Raw genomic sequence first — 20813 nt, 5'->3', positions numbered from 1 at the left:
AAGCTCACCCTGTCACTACATGACAGGTGAGCTAAAAGCATGTATTATCGATTGCAACTGCAAAGGCACCCCTTCTTGAGATTAGCACTGATGTGACAGTCAATCTGTTTCCTTTTGTCGTTGGCATAGAATTAATAGAACCTTAAATACTAAGAGCTGCTTTTGAGAAAAGCCCATGTCTCCCACAACTGCCTAATCATCTAAATAGTAAGTCAGTCTTTATATACTGTTTACTCACTACAAATATACCTTTGAAGAGTAAAAAGGCTGATTTTGGGTAATTCAAGGGCCATAATTCTGAACTGCCTTGGGCGATTTGGCTAGTTAATGAACATGGGCGAAGAGTTAACAAAAGTGTGTAAAAACATTTGGTTCAAGTTTGGTGAAGATCGAATGAGAACTGTTCGACTTAAGAAGAATGCGGACAAGATTAAAAAGGACGATTTTCGGTAATTCAAGGGCCAATGATTCCGAAGTGCCTGAGCCGATTTGGCTAGTTATCTGACTTGGCCGAGGTCTTATGGTCAAACACATTTTGTTTAAGTTTGATGAAGATCGGATAAGAAATGTTCAGGACTTATAGACAAATACTTTTTGTTCAAGTCTTGTGAAGATCGGATGAGAAATGTTTGACTTAGAGCGCGGACAAGAGTAAAAAGGCTAATTTTCGGTAATTCAATGGCCATAATTCCGAAGTGCCAAGGCCAATTTGGCTAGTTATTAAACTTGGCCAAGGACTTATAGTCAAACATATTTTGTTCTAGTTTTGTGAAGATCGGATGAGAAATGTTCGACTCTTTAGCGCGGACAAGAGTAAAAAGGCCGATTTTCGGTAATTCAAGGGCCATAATTCCGGTGCCTGGGCCGATTTGGCTAGTTTTCTAACTTGGCCGAGGTCTTATGGTCAAACACATTTTGTTTAAGTTTGATGAAGATCGGATAAGAAATGTTCGACTTTAGCGCGGACAAGAGTAAAAAGGCCGATTTTCGGTTATTCAAGGGCCATAATTCTGAAGTGCCTGGGCTGATTTGGCTAGTTATCGAACAGACACACACACACACGCACACACACATACAGACAGGCGTAAATCAATATGTCTCCCACACCATTGTGTGGTGGGAGACATAATAACTAGAAGGTGTTTTTGTTACAAAAACATAAGTCTCCCCCATATGTATACCTTTAGCTCTGGCAGCCATTTTGTTCAGCAAAGCGGAAGATATTGGCGATATGACAACTAGACTTGGTACTGATCACTCCTGTAAATTTTCGTTAAAAACTGTCCAACAGTTTGACCTTTGAAAGCCAGACAAGATTTTTCTATTTTTAAATCTTGTGGCCATTTTGTGCAGCGAAGCAGGAAGTGCCAGCGATATGCAGAACTAGGCTTAGTACTGATCACTCCTTTTAAGTTTCGTCGAAATCTGGCCAGTAGTTGGACCTGTGAAAGCCAGACACGATTTTTCTGTCTTTAGCTCTGGTGGCCATTTTGAGCAGCGGAGCAGAACGTGTTGGCATATGCATAACTAGGCTTGGTACTGATAAGTCCTGTGATGTTTTGTCGAAATCCAGCCAGCGGTTTGACCTGTGAAAGATGGGCAAGATTTTTCTACTGTTACCTCAGGGGGCCATTCTGTGCAGCTAAGCAGAACGTGCCAGTGATATGCACAACTAGGCTTGGTACTGATCACTCCTGTAAAGTTTCGTCGAAATCCAGCAAGCAGTTTGACCTGTGAAAGCCAGACAGGATTTTTTTATCTTCAGCTCTAGCGGCCATTTTGGGCAGCGAAGCTGAACATGTTTGCAATATGCACAACAAGGCTTGGTACTGATCACTCCTGTGATGTTTCGTTGAAATCTGGCAAGCAGTTTGACCTGTGAAAGCTGTACAAGATTTTTGTATTTTTAGCTCTGGGCCCAGTTGTTTGAAACAGTAAATTTAAACATTGTACTAGTGTTTCCCACCAAGACTAGTATTTTGAATCAAAATTTAACAGGTGATTAGTTTAACAGTCTGTTAAAGTTTCAAACAGCTGGGCCCTGGCGGATATTTTGTGCAGCCAAGCGAAACGTGTCGGCGATATGGACAACCAGGCTTGTTACTGATCACTCCTGTGAAGTTTCGTTGAAATACGGCCAGAAGTTTGACCTGTGAAAGCCGGACAAGCTTAAGGTAATATGCGCCACCTAACAATTTTCAACGGACAGTAATGAATTTTGCCAAATTAAAGTTGACGATATTTCAAACTATGACAGAGCTAAATGCTCAGCGACTGTTGTTGATGCGCTGATGGGGAATCAGCAAAATTGATGAATAACTCCGACTCTGTTTTAAATGTCTTGTACTGAAATCAACACAAATATAAATAATAAATAAATAACGAGTTCCTTCGACAATTAAATCTTGACTTCAAAATTAATGTCCAAACGGGTTTTCCATATAAAAGTTTACTTTTTAATCAACTACAGGTATTCCTGACATAAAACTAAACTCTGCAGAGATTGTCTCAGTTCTTACTTTCGAGTCCTAATATTTTCTTCTTTTTTTTTCATTCAAAACCATGCTTTATATAGCATATTATGTTGGCAAGGAAACATATGCCAAAAACATTTCTAAACAAGTTTTTAACAAGTATAGACTCTTACAGTGAGAATTAGTCAAGATAAATTTCAATTTGTATAACAGTTAATCATACATAATCATTATACCAATCAACATTATAATGAGCATAATAGCAATGTTTTTAACGCAATAAAATTATACAGTAAAAGCTAAAACATATTAGGTCCAGGTTAAAACATGTCTGTAAATTAGTTAGAAATCTTCTAAGAGGATAATAATAAGTTGTAACAAAATTGGATTTTTCTGAAAATACATATTCTAATAAGATAATTTTGAGAAAATCAAAAATCAAGTAATAATTCCTGTGTTTAACTTTTGAGAGAAATATTGTCACAGAAAACCTTGTGACAAAACTGACTGGTATTTTTTCCAGTTCTCTGTTATTCTCCATTTTGCAGCTGTTAATCTTCAAACATGACCACTAACGCCATTTTTTCAGCAGAGCACAAACTGATGTACGTCACAGGTTTTTTAAGTAGTGTTTTTATATACAACAAAAATATGGCAAATATTCTTTATTTTCAAGTTTGTATTAAGATTATCTCTCCAATGACATATAATTTGTCAAGTTTATATCGACGTCACATCGGAGGCAAACATTTTATAAATGAAAAACATGCAAAACTGACGTCCAGCTTCACCCAAAATTTTGTGTAAAGACACCTATATTTAAGAAACTGCCAGATAGTTTTTTGAAAAAATTTGAACAAGTGTGCAAAATTTTAATACCTATCGACCCCATAAAAGAAAAATGAGGGTCACCATTTTAGATTTCGCTCTATTTACCATGGCGTTTCCCCTACCCCCAGTAAAAATAACAACGTTTTTATACTTACTTCGTAAATTTCCATTTAAATTCAGTTTCTATTTCTTTTGGTGGATATAATGGTATTAAATTCCAATAATATATTATTATTATTAATTTAGTATTTAATTAATTCATATTATTAATGCCCCCATTTGAACAAATTTGAGAGAGGACCTTATAATGATGCTACAGACCAAGTTTGATTAAGATCCACTGAGCAGTTCATGAGAAGTCGTTAAAAGATATCTTTATCTTTAGCCTTAGCGGCTCCTTAAGGAGTCCAACTGCCCCCGTTATAATATGCCAATGACATAAACAGGAGGTCGTATCATTTACATGAAAAATACTATAATTTATTTATATTATAATGGGATTAAACCTTCTTTTTTTCAATACACATCAAATGTAGCAAATACTGTCACAATGTATAATAAAATACTGTAAACACAATAAAAAGGTTCATTTTTTAAAAAAAATCCTGTGCTCATGATAATCTAAAAATGTTATGCATTTGTTAGCAAGACTAAACAAAAACACTTCAAGCCATTTATCAAATTCATTTGAGAAAATCTAACATAAACATGTGTTAGAGAAATCATAAACATCCTGCTGAGGAATCAGTGGAATATAAATAAACTTCCCACAAATGTGGCCAATAAAACCAAATACCTAGCCCTTCCTATTTATTTTGCTTCAATTCATTTCCAAAAAAGCTATTACATAATGGCTAAGATACTCCTGTTGCTGCTGGCTTGTTCCAAACGTTTAAATCTAAACAATTCCAATTACATGTTTGAGTCCAAAGAGCTAAGCAAACTACAGAAGATTTTTTTCATTGCATATGCTTCCTAAACTCAGCTGTCTATTCCAAAACTTCAGTCAATTCAAGTACAACTTATTTTAATTATTTCATTTTTTTTGCAACAGAATACCTAAATTATTATAATAAATGGTTGTCATTAAATGTTCCATCCTTTTTTTCATAAACTGACTTTGTTTTTTCATGAAACTTACTGCTCATTATCTAAAAACCAAAGCTTTTTCTCTTTATTGCCCTAAACGTATGTGGTATATAAAACTGAGGTTCACACATAAGAACTATTTCCAGTTTTGAACTACACCAGTGAAAATGAAGAACAAAATTTTCATTCCTATCCTGTTCATCTTCAGTTTTTCTTCCAGCAGATTTTTAAGTTTGGCTATATCAGATAACACATACAGTGTACTTGCAAAGATGTTTCAAGCAGTTATGGAAGATATGCAATTACAGGATGACAGAATAAAAGCATTGGAAAACAACAGGTAAGTCTTAAATTTTTCAACCTTAAGGGACACACCTCAAGATTTAGGGGTGTTTTTTTTTTTAAACTTTGGGAAGTACCTTCATTTATTAGCTGTAAATGAAACTTAAATAACAAATTCTAGGCACAGTTTTTCTATTACAAAAAAAAAACATTCATGCAGTATGTAATATATGATGAAAGGCACTCAAAATCTTTTTATTAATAAGTAGATACTGTATAATATAGACTGGGTATTATTCGCGATGTTTTTTTTCTTTCACTGTGAATATTCGCAAATCCAAAATATTCATGAATATTAATTTGCATTGTGTCTTCCAACACAAAAAAACTCAGGAGTCACTAAGTCTTAACACCTCCAATAAAGCTACTAACCAATAAATTGCTCAGTACTAAACCACAAATTTAGCTGTCCCTGGATTTCTATGAAAAATGAATCCTCACTTTATAGATAGGAAACAATCACAGAATACTGGCAAGAACCACTTAAAATTGTAGAAAATGAAAAAAAGCTGAAAATAAGAATTGAAGGACAGTGATATTAATCATTCAAATTTCAAGAGATACAAAAAAACTAGAGCTGTCTAATGAGAGCATACACAACTATTTGAAGTCCTTCCATCTAATACACTTGCTTACAAACAAAAGCTTTAGCAAAATTTGAAAAAAAAAGTTGAAAAAGAGACCTAAATTTGCTAAAATTTAAGCCAAAATGATGAAACTTGCCATAGGAGGTCATCCCATGATGCCAAAGACATGCGGAGAATCTGAAAACATTCCTGATAAACATGATTATATGCAAAACTGTCACTGAAAAGTTATATAATTTTGAAACAAGAGGGTCATTAACCCTAAAGCACCCACCTGTGTGCAAGGCTTCAAGTGTGTTTGTTAAGTATAGAGTTAGGTTTCTTCTATATTAGCCTACATTATATACATGTCACATACATTTTTGAACCGAGGGCAATAATTTGAACAATTATGGTAGTCATTACAAATCTGATATCGCACGCCAAATATCAAGGCTCTAGCTATTCCTGATTCAGAGAAAAAGATTTCCGAAGTTTCTTATATAAAAGCCTATAGTAAGTACATGTCAGACACAGTAGCATGGCCATTTTATTTTACCTTAGGGTAATAATTTGGACAAGTATGGTAGAGAGTCAAACCCATATATCTTATACCCTTATAAACCCTTATAGCTAGAGTTATGTAACTTCTCCTGGGATGTCATCTGATGATGATGAAGAGATGTGTGAAGTTTCAATGCATTTGACCTAATAATTGTTGGAAACCTGCTTACATGCAAAACTTTTGTGACATGGACATTTGACACTGACAAAACGGTGATTACAAAAGCTCTGCTATTTGAATAGTCAAGCTAAAAATCTTTGATCTCTAAGTGTGACCTTGACCTAGGGGTCTGGGTCTAGCATGCGACTATAGGACATATGCAGTAAAGTCAGGCAGCAATCTGGAGGTAAAGCCCTTTAATATATTACTTAAACTAATATTTCAGCATTTTCAATATTTTTCAATATTTAAGTATCATGTAGAATGTGTTTTAAATATTTCAGTGCCACAATAAGAGATGACAAGATACAGAAGACAACAACTGACACACCAACTAAAGGTAACCTATCAGACAACATCCATGAATATAATACCAAGAATAGAGAGAGAGATACAATAACACAAATACAGAGGAATGACATAAAAGACAATATTCAACAAATCAAAGACTACTTAATACACATGAGTAAAGGTTTAGCAGTAGAAAAATCCATGAGAGCAGAGAATACAAACACTATTGGAAGCCTTGTGGACCAGAACAAAGAATCTTTGAACAAGTTACACCAAACCATAGACCATCATGGAAACGCGGTAGAAAACTCCTTCAGAGACCTTGAAACTGACTTGAAAGCGTATGGCAATAAGATAAATTCTCACACAGACCAAGTAATCCGAAACTTTACCAAGGAATATAAAGAGGAATTAGATAAAACTGAAAGAGAACACAAAGAGGGAATAAAGAACATTGCTGATGTTATTGAAAACATTCAAAAAGATGTAGAGCAATTAAAACAAATAATGGTTAACACACTAAATTCGAACTTAGCTTTTGGAAAGAGTGCAACTGCAAGTTCTACTTATTATGGAAAAGGGGCAACTGCTGCGACTGATGGTGTCAAAAGTGGCAACTGGGGTGACGGCTCTTGTACGCATACAGTGTCAGAAATGAATCCATGGTGGCAAGTGGACTTGCAAAGACCATACTTAATCAACAGAGTGGTGATTACAAATCGGGCAGATTGTTGCGGAGAAAGACTGCACAGTCTTGTGATCAGTGTGAGTAAAGAACAAGGTAGCACTGAAGAAATCTGTGGACATTTTGAAGGACCTAGTACTAATGGAGCCACAGAAACAATCCAATGTTATAATACCGTTTTCGGAAGATATCTTAAAATACAAATGAGTGCAAATTCTGTTGGTATTCTTACATTATGTGAAGTGGAAATTTTTGCTACATGACTGCATTAGCTCCAAAAAAATGGCACATGATTAACAAGAGCTGTCCGTAAGACAGCCAAGCTCGACTATTCGAAATATTGTCCCAGAAGCAGGAAAATATTACCCAAAAAGGTTAAATATCAAAAGAGTTTTAAGTTCAAAAGGGGAAATAATTTGCCAAAATGCATACCAGTTATGGGACTTGCTGCTATCAACTAGATTTATAACCCCGAAGGCACATGTGAAGTTTCAATTCAATATCTGCATTGGTTTTGGAGATAGAAACTTACATGTAAAACTTAACCAAATTTTCAAAGTCCAAAAGGGGGCATAATTTGCCAAAATACATGCCAGAGTTTATGGGACTTGACCCAGTGAGGTTGGTAATTGATCTAGAAAAAGAAAAAATAAGTTTCAAATCTATATGCCTTTTAGTAATAGCTGTATGTACTTGCACGCAAAACTTTAACCAGAATTTGCTAAGTCCACAAAGGGGACATAATTTGGCCAAAATGAAGGTCAGAGTTATGGGACTTGCTGCTATCAACTAGTTTATAACCCCGAAGACACATGTAAGTTTCAATTCAATATCTGCATTAGTTTTTGGAGAATAGAAACTTGCATGTAAAACTTTAACCAAAATTTTCTAAGTCTAAAAGGGGGCAAAATTTGCTCAAAAAACATGTCAGAGTTATGGGACTTGACCCAGTGAGGTTGGTAATTGATCTAGAAAAAGAAAAAATAAGTTTCAAATCCATATGCCTTTTAGAAATAGCTGTATGTACTTGCACGCAAAACTTTAACCAGAATTTTCTAAGTCCAAAAGGGGGCATAATTTGGCCAAAATGAAGGTCAGAGTTATAGGACTGGCTGCTATCAACTAGATTTATAACCCCGAAGACACATGTGAAGTTTCAAATCAATATCTGCATTAGTTTTAGAGATAGTAACTTGCATGTAAAACTTCAACCAAAATTTTCTAAATCTAAAAGGGGGCATAATTTGCTCAAAATACATGTCAGAGTTACGGGTCTTGACCCAGTGAGGTCGATAATTGATCCAGAAAAAGAAAAAATAAGTTTCAAATCCATATGCCTTTTAGAAATAGCTGTATGTACTTGCACGCAAAACTTTAACCAGAATTTTCTAAGTCCAAAAGGGGGCATAATTTGGCCAAAATGAAAGTCAGAGTTATGGGACTTGCTGCTATCAACTAGTTTTATAACCCCGAAGACACATGTGAAGTTTCAAATCAATATCTGCATTAGTTTTGGAGATAGTAAACTTGCATGTAAAACTTTAAACCAAAATTTTCTAAGTCCAAAAGGGGGCATAATTTGCTCAAAATACATGTCAGAGTTATGGGACTTGACCCAGAGAGGTTGGTAATTGACCTAGAAAAAGAAAAAATAAGTTTCAAAGCTATATGCCTTTAATTGATGGCTGTATGTACTTGCATGCAAAAACTTAACCAAGGTGTGACGCCGACGCCGACGCCAGGGTGAGTAGAATAGCTAGACTATTCTTCGAATAGTTGAGCTAAAATCTATCAGTGTAAATTGAGATTTTTCTATTTATACAGCGCTAATAAAAAAATAGGCATGCAAGTCTTAAGCAAGCATTTTTATGCAAAATGGTATTTTATTTTAACTATATGTTTTTAAAAACATTACTTCTTGTCGTATTTTCTTAATGTATTATATTCAGTAAGTGTTATCATATTCAGCACGTTTTATTCAAAATGCATTATCATATTCACTATGTTTTATTCAGCATGTATTATCATATTCAGCATGTTTTATTCAGCATGTATTATCATATTTGGCATGTTTTATTCAGCATGTACAGGGTGTTTCATAATACTTGTTACCATAACAAGCTAATATAAAACGTACATGTAACACATCACGCAGGCATGTTATACAGTATTCTAAAGGAGACAGAATGAAGTTTTACGTAATGTAAAAAATAACAGAAAAACGTTGACGTCATGACGTCATAAACAACGTCATAAAACAAGTCATATTTTCAAGACGGCATTGTTCATAAAAAAGTGCACAGAAGTAGTTAAGCTGTATTATGAGTCGTAGTCACTGTCATTAGTTCAATGCCAAAATGATATCCTGAGGATGAGAAACTTAGCAAGATGCAAGTGCACAGAATAGTTAAAAGGTCTGAACAGCCAGGGTCATTTCAGACGACATGGTAACACCGGCCGACCGAAAACAGTCAGGTCTTCAGAGAGGACGTCATTTTGAGTACATGTTGTAAAACCTTTTCTTTGAAGGGACATTGAGGTGAGTATTTTAAGTAAACCTGCTGATGTTATTTATCAAAAATAAAACTTTATTATATCTCCTATCGCTTAGTGACTTTCATTTAAAAGTACATTCCAGATTTTGAAAAATTTAAAACAGCAAAATGGTAACATATATTATGAAACACACTGTATTATCATATTCAGCATGTTTTATTCAGCATGTATTATCATATTCAGCATGTTTCATTCAGCATGTATTATCATATTCAGCATGTTTAACTCAGCATGTATTATATTTGGCATGTTTTATTCTGCAGGTATTACCATATTCAACATGTTTTATTCAGCATGTATTATCATATTCAGCATGTCAAAATATCAGTATGTTATCACTGCAAAGCATTATCATAATTTTGGTACCTTTCCTTGTGTGGTTCGAGCAAAATGGATGTCATAATTTTCAATGAAAGGAATAGGGTGAATGCAAATACTGTACGAAAAACCAAATTTGAATTTTTGTCTCCTGGATTGTTTATTTCTATTCAATAATGAACACAAACACTAAATAACTATTCATTTACTTAGACTATTAGTTTATCAACCTAGCATGTAAAGTCATTCGACTTGAAATACAACTGAACATCTTATATTCATGATTTTCTGCATTGCAAAGAGCTTCTTTCAAGGAGGCTGCCATTTTAGTTGTTGTTTTTGTTCAATTTGTTGCTAACCAGTAGAGAAAGATTCAGGCTTATGTGCCATTTACCTAGTAAAGGTGTAACGTACCTGTATGATGACAAAGAATCTATTCTCTATAATTCCAGGCACACTCAGACTGATGACATTTACTTATTAGCAATTGTATTAGTATTTAATAATTTTCTGCCATGGCAATGTAAATCTCTTACCAGTTAATCTTAGCATCTGCAAACAGTCCCCTTCAAACTGTTTTTCAACAACTGTGATAAAACTACATACATGTAGAGCAAAACAAGTGAATGAAGTATTGCCATGCAATACAAAGTCCCCTACTGGAAGGCACCTAATTTTCTCTACTGCAGTATAGCATAATGAACTAATATCTGTCAATGATGTATAAACAATATTGTACTATATATACAGTATGCTATAAACAAAAGACTTGTATTAAAATTTGTATATATAAAACCCTATAGTTGTTTTCATATAGCATATTTGGCCAATTATCAAAAAGGTAATGTTATTTATAGTTTAAAAAAAAATCCATATAAGTCCACACAAAAGTCTTTACCAGGTACAGATAGGTCAAAATACACCTACAAATTTGATGTAACATGCATGTTGTACCACAGAAAACTGGTCTCGATTTTTCCCTACGGCCTGTAATAAGTAATAAGCTATTTATAGTAAAAACAAAGGGAAATAACTCTAAACTAGAATGTGTCTGTAGGACACAGGGTGTGCCCCCCACTGGTACATTTGTCATAAATGAGGGCTAATAATTCAAATGTTTGCAGTCTTAATGGGGTATAGCCTCAACAATCATTTTATGAAAAGGATTCATTATTCTAGGCCCTTTATTTTTTGAGCTATGAGCATCACAAACAAAAAATCCACTATTTTGGTTATTTCACGGGCCATAACTCTGTAATAAGAGCTAAGATTCTCAAGAGGAATGCCAACTGTGCAAGTTCACATCACGATAAAGACTCCAGTAAGGTTTCCTGAATTTACATCTGATACTTTTTGAGCTAGGCACATAATTAGGTGAAAAAGTGCATTTTTTTACTATTTCAGGGGCCATAACTTTAAAAATTGGGGGTGGAGCCAGCCAAAAAATTAGAGGTGTGCAAGTTTATATCATGATAAAGACTTATGCAAGTTTTCAACCATTTATATTAAATACTTTTTGAGCTAGGTGCATCACAAGGTGAAAATGTGTATTTTGACTATTTCAGGGGCCATAACTCTAAAAAAGGGGACGGACCCAAATGAAAAAAAGGAGGTTGCGCAAGTTCATATCATGATTAAGACTCATGCAAGTTTTTCATGAATCTATATCAAATACTTTTTGAGCTAGGCATGTCACAAGGTGAAAATGTGCATTTTTGACTATTTCAGGGGCCATAACTCTGAAATTAGGGGGCCGACCCAAATGAAAAATAGGAGGTGCACAAGTTCATATCATGATTAAGACTCTAGCAAGGTTTCATGAATCTATATCAAACACTTTTTGAGCTAGGCATGTCACAAGGTAAAAATGTGCATTTTTTACTATTTCAGGGGCCATAACTCTGAAAATAGGGGGCAAAGCCAGATGAAAAATAGGAGGTGCGCAAGTTCATATCATAATCAAGACTCATGCAAGGTTTCATGTATCTATATCAAATACTTCTTGAGCTAGGCATGTCACAAGGTGAAAACGTTTTTTACTACTTCAGGGGCCATAACTCTAAACAGGGTGTAAGCCAGATGAAAAATAGGAGGTGCGCAAGTTCATATCAGATTAAGACTCAGCAAGGTTTCAAATTTATATCAATACTTTTGAGCTAGGCTGTCACAAGGGAAAGATGCATTTTTGACTATTTCAGAGCCAAACTCTGAAAATAGGGGCGGAGCCAGACGAAAAATAGGAGTGCGCAAGTTCATATCATAATCAAGACTCATGCAAGGTTTCATGTATCTATATCAAATACTTCTTGAGCTAGGCATGTCACAAGGTGAAAACGTGTACTTTTTACTACTTCAGGGGCCATAACTCTAAAAATAGGGTGTAGAGCCAGATGAAAAATAGGAGGTGCGCAAGTTCATATCATGATTAAGACTCAGGCAAGGTTTCATCAATTTATATCGAATACTTTTTGAGCTAGGCGTGTCACAAGGTGAAAGATGCATTTTTGACTATTTCAGGAGCCATAACTCTGAAAATAGGGGGCGGAGCCAGACGAAAAATAGGAGGTGCGCAAGTTCATATCATGATAAACACTCATGCAAGGTTTCATCAATTTGTATCAAATACTTTTCGAGCTAGGCGCGTCACGAACTTCGGACGGACGGACGGACGTTCTAACGAAACGGTATTTATGTGACACCCCCATTGTTCTCTCTATTGTTCTAACAGTCACATAAAAAGAACAAGAAACGCGGCAATGCCACGAAACCAGGTTTTCAACACTTTTCGTAAGAATAAACAAGAGCGCCGCCAAGCGGGGCAATATACGCCCGAAGGCTTACATCATAGGATGGGAGCAAAATTTTAAGAACTTGACTGTTGAAGTCCCAAAGGACTGGAACAACAAAAAGAAAACTTCAAAAAACAAATCTAAGTCCACAAAAAAAAAATTCAAAGTCTACAAAAAAATCCTTATCAGGTACAGGTATGTAAAAATACACCTTAAAATTGGAGGTACCATCCATGTTGTACCACAGAAAAGTGGTCTCGGTTTTTCCCTACGGCCAATAATAAAAAAGTTTTAAAATAAGCTATTTATAGTAACATAAAAGGGAAATAATTCAAAAAAAAATTATTGTAAGTACAAAAAAAAGAGATCTGCCAAATAAAAACAAGAGCACTGCAATGCAGAGCAATATACACAAAGCAGTCATATATGACCTTTGAGCCTTAAGTGTGACCTTGACCTTGAAGCAAATCATCCGGAACATGCGCTCTGCACATCGTTGCAATGTGGTGAACATTTCTGCCAAGTTTCTTTGAAATCCTTCCAATAGTTCAAGAGTTACAGAGCGGACACGAAACAAACTGATATGACCTTTGACTCCTAAGTATGACCTTGACCTTGAAACGAGACATCCTGAACATGCGCTCTGCACGTCGTCTGGGTGTGGTGAACATTTGTGTCAAGTTTCTTTGAAATCCTTCAAGGGGTTCAAGAGTTACAGAGCGGACACAAAACAAACTGATATGACCTTTGACTCCTAAGTGTGACCTTGACCTTGAAGCGAGACATCCGGAACATGCGCTCTGCACGTCATCTGGGTGTGGTGAACATTTGTGTCAAGTTTCCTTGAAATCCTTTAAGGTGTTCAAGAGTTACAGAGCGGACACGAAATTGCTAACTGACAGACGGACAGACAGACAGACGGACACCAGCGTCATAACATAATACGTCCCTTCGGGCATATAAAAAGTATACTGAATCACAGTGCACCACTTTAAAGCAAAACCCTAACCCTAACCTAACCCTAACCCTTACCCTATTTTTAGTAACAATGACCTACAACTTTATATAAGTTTTCTATACACCAAGTTTCATCATGATAGCTCATTCCTAAGTTAAGTTATTGACTGGAAACCCTTTTTCTATTTTAAGTAACAGTGACCTTGACCTTGACCCCAGAAACCCCAAAATCAGTCCCAGCCTTTGTCTTGATATAAGCTACATACACACCAAGCTTTATTCAAATATCTTTACCGAAACAAAAGTTATTGACCGGAAACGCCAGTTTGACGCCGCCGCCCGCCCGACCAACGACATACCCCAATCTTATAACTCAGGTTTTCGTTGAAAACCTGGTTAAAAAGGTCACATAAACAGAACGGAATGAATGACATCAAAGAGAAAGTACCGTTTTGCAGTCACTTAACCATCATTCCACGGGCACAGAAGGACGGACGGACAAGACCAAATCTATATGCCCCCACCACTCATAAGGGGGGGGGGGGCACAAAAACAAAAGTGCCTCATGGTGGTGAACATTTGTGCCAAGTTACATCAAAATCCCTCCATACATAAAGAAGAAATGCTCCGGACAAAGTCATTCTTGAATTTGGCATTTGACCTCTAAGCGTGACCTTGACCTTAGACCTAGGGACCTGGTTCTTGCGCACAACAATCTGTCTCATGATAGTGAACATTTATATCAAGTTACATCAAAATCCCTCCATGCCTGAAGAAGAAGTTTTCCAGACAAAGTCATTCTTGTATCTGACCTTTGGCATCTGAGTGTGACCTTGACCTTCAACCTAGGGACCAGGTTCTTGTGCAGGACGGACGGATGGACAGACGGAAAGACAGACGGAATGAAGGACGGACGGAAAAGCACATTCCTATAGTCCCCGAAACTGGTTTTCAACCAGTAGGGGACTTTGTTTGTTTGTTTTGGGTTTAACGCCGTTCTTCAACAGTATTTCAGTCATGTAACGGCGGGCAGTTAACCTAACCAGTGGTCCTGGATTCTATACCAGTACTAACCTGTTCTCCGCAACTAACTGCCAACTTCCCCACATGAATCAGAGGTGGAGGACTAATGATTTCAGACACAATGTCGTTTATCAAATAGTCACGGAGAACATACGCCCCGCCCGAGGATCGAACTCACGACCCCGCGATCCGTAGACCAACGCTCTACCTACTGAACTAAGCGGGTGGGCTTAGTAGGGGACTAATAACCTACATATATATAGAGCAAAATCTATCTCGGGTTATTCTGCAATAAACCACTCGCGTGCAAGGACGTCATTCGATCCAGGTGCATAGCACGGTTGTAAAAAGTAGTTACCATTTTTCACGGCCTGCGTGATATATTCTTACACATAAAAACTCAAAACCACGTTTGGGAACTTATTATTTCTTAAATAATTTTGTTACAATTGAAGGAATTATTTGTGGCTTACTTTCATATAAGAAACTATCTAATGCATGATCTGTGAAAAACTCAGCTGAAGCTCTGTGAAGAGATTAGGGTTCTGGAATTTCAGCCGGTCACTGTTGTGTGATTTCATTGGAGAATGGTATCAAGTTCTTATCTGACTAGTTAATCAGGACACACCTTCCTCACCGGGCCTACAGCCAAAATATGGTCACACCCCAGGAGTTATATATAGGCTGGAGGACAGTACAGTCACAATAGTACTAATATTTCTTGCTTAACAGTCTCTTTTTCAAACTGCAGTAAATCTTTTGAAAACCATCCATCTGTCTGTGCTGTATTTGTATATCCCTAACTGTGTCCATATTATCAAAGTTATACTATACATGTATTTTAATGTGAAATTAGTGCTTTCTTGAAACAATTAACTTTGTACAATTAATACTTTGTTACTGTGCTTTTCCCATACACACACTGGCCATTACAATATTGTAAAAATTTCCATGTGACAGTTCAATCATATGATTTTTCAGTTGTTGAGTGTATCATAAATAAAAATAGTGGTTACCTCTCTGGCCTCATCTGGGTCAATCTGGTATGTGTAGATTACTGGATCACTGAAATGACAAGCAAATGCTATTTAAACATCTCTATAAAACTTAATAAAACTTCAAATTCTTATTGCTTTTTTGTTTGTTTGCTTTTATTGGTTGTATGATAACTTTCCAGATTTTTATGGTGTACGAAGGTACCAGGTATATACCTTTGGTTGTTATTTCAAATACAGATGGACATCTGGGTAGAACCACTAGCCTTCTGTAGGCTAGCTGATTTGAAAAGAAGTTACAATTTCACATACTTTTTTTTATCATGAATTTCAACTTTTAATATGTAAAATGAATGGGAAGTTTATTTGTTCATTGGAACTAAACTTCACCAAGTGGCAAAACCACAAAATCCATGAAAATAAGTCCCCCTCAAATAATTCTGATTTAACAGTAATTTACATTAACAGGCAAACTTCTGAAAGAGACAATTAGGTTTAAATATCACTTCTCTGAACCCCTTCCTACAGAAGAACTTTAGGACAGCTTCGTATATACATGAAACTATGCAATATACCAACTGGCAGACAATATATACAATAATCTCTTTATGAAGAAAATGGACCAACCTGGAGACAGAACACAGTTCATCTTGTGCTCAGGAGAACTATCAAGTAACCAAGTATTGCAGTGGCAATACTGAAGTCCCCTACTGGTGGAAAACTTTCAATAGTGACCTTGACCTTTGACTGACAAGCATAGGTCATGTGTTGACACAGTGTCTCGTCATGGGGAACATTTCTGTGTAGCATTAAGATAATCCACCGCTGCATATAAAAGTTTTGGAGCAGAATCAATTTTTACTTGACCTTCAATAGTGACCTTGACCTTTGACTTACAAGCATTACTCATGTATGTGCATAATCTACATATTTCCCTCTATTTACATACCAAGTTTTATGAACCTAGCTTGAATACTTTTTGAGTAACTGCAGGATCCAGATTTGCAGACGGATGGACGGAAAGACGGACAGACTGAGGGCATTTCTATAGGCCCTTCCAGTGTTATTGGTACACGACTATTTAAAGGTATTATAAATGAACAGCGAAGTACTGCTGAAAATCATGCTACTGGTATATCAACAAATGAGGCTGAAAGCAGTATGATTTTTTTCCTAATCCAAAAATAGAAAGAAAACCAACTTTTGTTAATTCTAAAACATCTGTGACAAGGAATACTGTAAATTTTCAACAAATTGCAATGAAAAGAAAAGGCTTCAGAATATAACCTTAACAACATTTAACACTTTACAGAATACATTGCAAAATAGGTACATAGAATTAAGACTTACCAATTTTCAAAGAATTCTTCAGTGTCTTTTTTCAGTGACGACTGTTCTGCCCAAATTTTGTTTCTCAGGGCATAGCCCTTACCGTATGTTGCATCCAGTTCAAATGCTCTTGCAATGTAATACAAGCACTCTGGAAACAATAAATAGCACTATATATATGCTACAAAAAAGAAAATATTTTAGTGATAAATTTCACCCAAAACTGAACAGTACTCATTAATTTCATTAAGTCCCCTATTTTAATGAAATCAATATCTCCCTTCCTGTACTCAAATGGCTTCAGAGTAATAGCAACAGCTTTACACTGATGAACACACATAAATTTGTGAACGCATCTGTAATTTAACTGATTAATAGAGTATTCTAAGTGACATGTAGAGTCATTTTTAATTATTCATTTCACATATCCATATATTATAAAGAGCTATTATTTTTCAGTAATATGTGACTGTCAGTTAATTTAAACCAGTGTTTCTGGATTCCTTACCAGTACCAACCAGTTCTCCACAAGTAACTGACAACTTTCCCATATGATTCTATGGTGCAGAGCAAATGACCTAAGCCATACAGTCTTCAGTCTATCTTCTCAAGAGAAAATACACAACACCTTGATTAAAACTTAGGCCTCTTAACTGGAAGTCTTGTACTAAATCTATTGAGCTAATCAATGTAATGTTTGATCCAATAATTCTGCAACACGGTTGACCGTGAATTTTGGCATCAGATATCAGTTATACATCAATTCAACGTTTTACAGGGGTAGTAGTAAGATATTTTTGCAATTTTTTCAAATATCTAAATAGGAAATGTTGCTTTTATGCTCACTAAGATTTCAATAATGTCTTAATGCAATCTATTCACAAATACAGTTAAAATGAAATTTTAAAACTTGTTGATGTCTAAATTGGTGGAAATTTACAATGGAAAATATGCCATCAAAAAAACTATTTTCATGATAAATTAAAAACCGATGAAATAGTTTTATTTTAAAAAGTTCCTATTACATCCATCAAAGTCCTTTAAGATGCAGTATAGCATGAATGGTATTGTTTTATATCCAAAGAGAAATTACAGAAAAATGATGTAACAGAAACAGTGGCTCAAACAGTAGGCCGAAATCCGACACAATAAGACAGTCCTGCATGTAACTTACCTATGTAATTATTTGTTGCATACAGTATACTGATGACATTATCTAAACATGGCCAGTGCTTTGGATTACAGTCTAGTCCCTGCTCAAATGCCAACATTGCAAGCTGAAAATCTTCTATAACAAGGGCAGTCATTCCAACCTTGTACCAAACAGTCACCTCAGAGTTGTCTATCTTTACAGCCTATATCATTGGAAGAACAAGCTTGATAAAAGAATAACTGTCACAAATGAACTTCTGTATGCTGCAAAGGTTGTTTATTCATTTTTAAAGAGATCTACATAGTGAATCAAGTCTGAATTTTCCATTATCCTAGGGGTGTGAGACAGTTATACTGCTGACTAGACTAGGTTGCTGGTTCTACCAAGGTGTCCACCCTTGCCAAAAATAATGTCTTGAGGGGCTGCTTGGGTCTTTTCACAAGCTGGAGTTAGCAAATTTAGCAAAAATAAATCCCTTGTGAAATTTTGTGAATTTACAGTATCTGCCTCAATTTTATAACAACACTCAAGAGGTAAAGATTAACACTTATGTCTTACGGCTTGATAAATTCATATCAATATTTAATTCCGTAATACATGAACTACACTTTAAATTTTATGCACGTCTTTCAAAAAAACAAACTTGGCTATCTCTGAATATGATAAATACCCTTGCAATACCACTTTTTCATTAGTCCAAGGGCCATTAACTCTTCAATTTTCTAAATACTCTCCTATAATAGCACTTTCACACAATATTTGAAGCAACCATGAAGCAAAATGTCACACACATCTACGCTTTGTAGTCATCATATGTTTGAAGTTTCATTGGAATCCCTTTTAATGCGTGGAACTAGTTTGCACCTAAAATGTCTTGCAATTAACACACCAATGGCATAACTGACTGTACTACTCATACACCCACATTCAAACTTTTGTTTGCAGCCATATCATAATAAAAAATTTCAACAAGAACAATCTTGTCTACCACATTTATCATTTCTTACCTCTAGGTAACAATCAAGAGCAGCTTTGTAATCTTTTCTCTTTGTTGCCATGGCAGCCAGGTTTTTCTGTATAGAATACAACAGCTGAAGACCTGGATGTATTGCATCTTTACCTCTCTCTTCAAGTAAATCATATGCCTGAAAATGACAAACAAATGGACCATGATGGCCCTAAATCGCTCACCTCAGTTACGCTGCTTGCTAGAGCAGTTTTGGTAGATAGTTATGCAAAGAAAATGTCTGTATAATCATACTGAAAGTGCCAGTTAATAAAAATATTTTAGTTTTTACGAAATAAACATGAACAGGTAATAAGAAACTGCTGGTCTATCCTTTAGCATGTATCATCTCAATAAGAAACTGCTGGTCTATCCTACAACATGTATCATCTCAATAAGAAACTGCTGGTCTATCCTAAAGCATTTATCATTTCAATAAGAAACTGCTGGTCTATCCTTTAGCATGTATCATCTCAATAAGAAACTGATGGTCTATCCTACAGCATGGAATCCCAGATATGATTACATTGTACCTTAATAAGAGACTTATGGTCTACCCTACAACATGTATTCTCTCAATGAGAATTTCATGATCTATCCTACACTATTTCTACCTCAATAAGAAACTCATGGTCTATCCTACAAGTTGTTATCCCTCCATAAGAAACTCATAGTCTATCTACAGTATGTATTCCCTCTATAAGAAACTCTCATGTCCTGTCCTGCAACATGTTTTACCTCAATAAGAAATTCATGGTCTGTAAGATCCTGGAAGACTTCCTCAGCTTTCTCAGACTTCCCTTGTCTCAGCAGGTCCAATGCTTTACCATACAGTGTGAATGCTTCAGCCTCCTACAGAAATCAAAAGGGAAATATTTTTCTATAAAAGTGAGGTCAAACGTACGCTACAGACAACTGCTTAACCAGAATGACATGGCTGTTACAGTCACAAGTATCATTCCTAATTTAACCATTTGCAGTGTATTTTACCTATGTCTATTCGAAAGGCTTGCACTAGCATACTCGTTACATAAATGCTTAAATGTATATCAGTATATTCTCCCAGTCTAAATAAATTTCAAGAAGTTTTCCTATTTGAACTAAATTATAACTGTATGTTATTGAATGACAATCAGACAAGATCATCTATCAGGTCTTTAGTCATTTCAGAGACTACTTAAACAAGAGGGCCATGATGGCCCTAAATCGCTCACCTGTTATCATTGCACTTGAGGACAAGAAGGTCCTCAGAAAAAATATCTAAGTCCAAAGGACAGGAACAACAAAGGAAAGAAATTTAACCAAAAAGAAAAAAAATCTTACAAGGTACAGATATCTCGGTTTTTCCCTATGGCCAATAATAAAAAAGTTACTAAAAATAAGCTATTTATATTAACGTAAAAGGGAAGTAATTAAAAAGAAAATTATTGTAAGTGATCAAAAGAAGGATCTGCCAAATAAATCTGTTGACATAAATGAAATTTCAGATCAGTATCTTCATGAGCTACGGAGATATACCCATTTTAATTTGAAATAAAGGGAGGTAATTTGACATAAAATCAGTCCATAGTTATCTACCCTGATTGGCTCAGTCCAACTAATGACAATAATGAAATTTCAAATAAGTCCTATAAGTACTTACTAATATAAATCCATTTTAACTACAATCAGGGGAGGTAATCAGA

General features: G+C 35.5%; 2 protein-coding genes across 3 annotated transcripts in view; one reads left to right on the top strand and one right to left on the bottom strand.

The window, feature by feature from the left end:
* Positions 1-20813, bottom strand: part of LOC123536259 (calcineurin-binding protein cabin-1-like) — a 113904-nt gene that overhangs the window by 74771 nt on the left and 18320 nt on the right. For both annotated transcript variants that reach the window (XM_053528125.1, XM_053528124.1), the window contains 5 exons: positions 19867-19980; positions 19130-19267; positions 18144-18324; positions 16991-17120; positions 15662-15710 (listed from right to left, as the gene is read on the bottom strand). In XM_053528125.1, coding sequence (XP_053384100.1) covers positions 15662-15710; positions 16991-17120; positions 18144-18324; positions 19130-19267; positions 19867-19980 — 612 coding nt within the window. The remainder of the gene's footprint in view (positions 1-15661; positions 15711-16990; positions 17121-18143; positions 18325-19129; positions 19268-19866; positions 19981-20813) is intronic.
* Positions 4522-7502, top strand: LOC123536153 (uncharacterized). Its single transcript, XM_045319052.2, has 2 exons — positions 4522-4734; positions 6311-7502. The coding sequence occupies exons 1-2, from the start codon at positions 4562-4564 to the stop codon at positions 7263-7265; spliced, it is 1128 nt and encodes a 375-aa protein (XP_045174987.2). The 5' UTR covers positions 4522-4561; the 3' UTR covers positions 7266-7502.

This window comes from Mercenaria mercenaria, chromosome 17 (assembly GCF_021730395.1).
Source record: "Mercenaria mercenaria strain notata chromosome 17, MADL_Memer_1, whole genome shotgun sequence".
NCBI classification, from domain to species: domain Eukaryota; kingdom Metazoa; phylum Mollusca; class Bivalvia; order Venerida; family Veneridae; genus Mercenaria; species Mercenaria mercenaria.
The sequence above is the reverse complement of the archived record's forward strand: the minus strand, read 5'-3'. Positions and strand labels throughout refer to the sequence as shown.

Excerpts from the sequence above, each read along its gene's own strand:
- LOC123536153 (XM_045319052.2), top strand. The coding sequence starts at position 4,562 with ATGAAGAACAAAATTTTCATTCCTATCCTGTTCATCTTCAGTTTTTCT. Across the intron at positions 4,735-6,310 it reads AAAGCATTGGAAAACAACAG|TGCCACAATAAGAGATGACA; the intron begins GTAAGTCTTAAA and ends TAAATATTTCAG.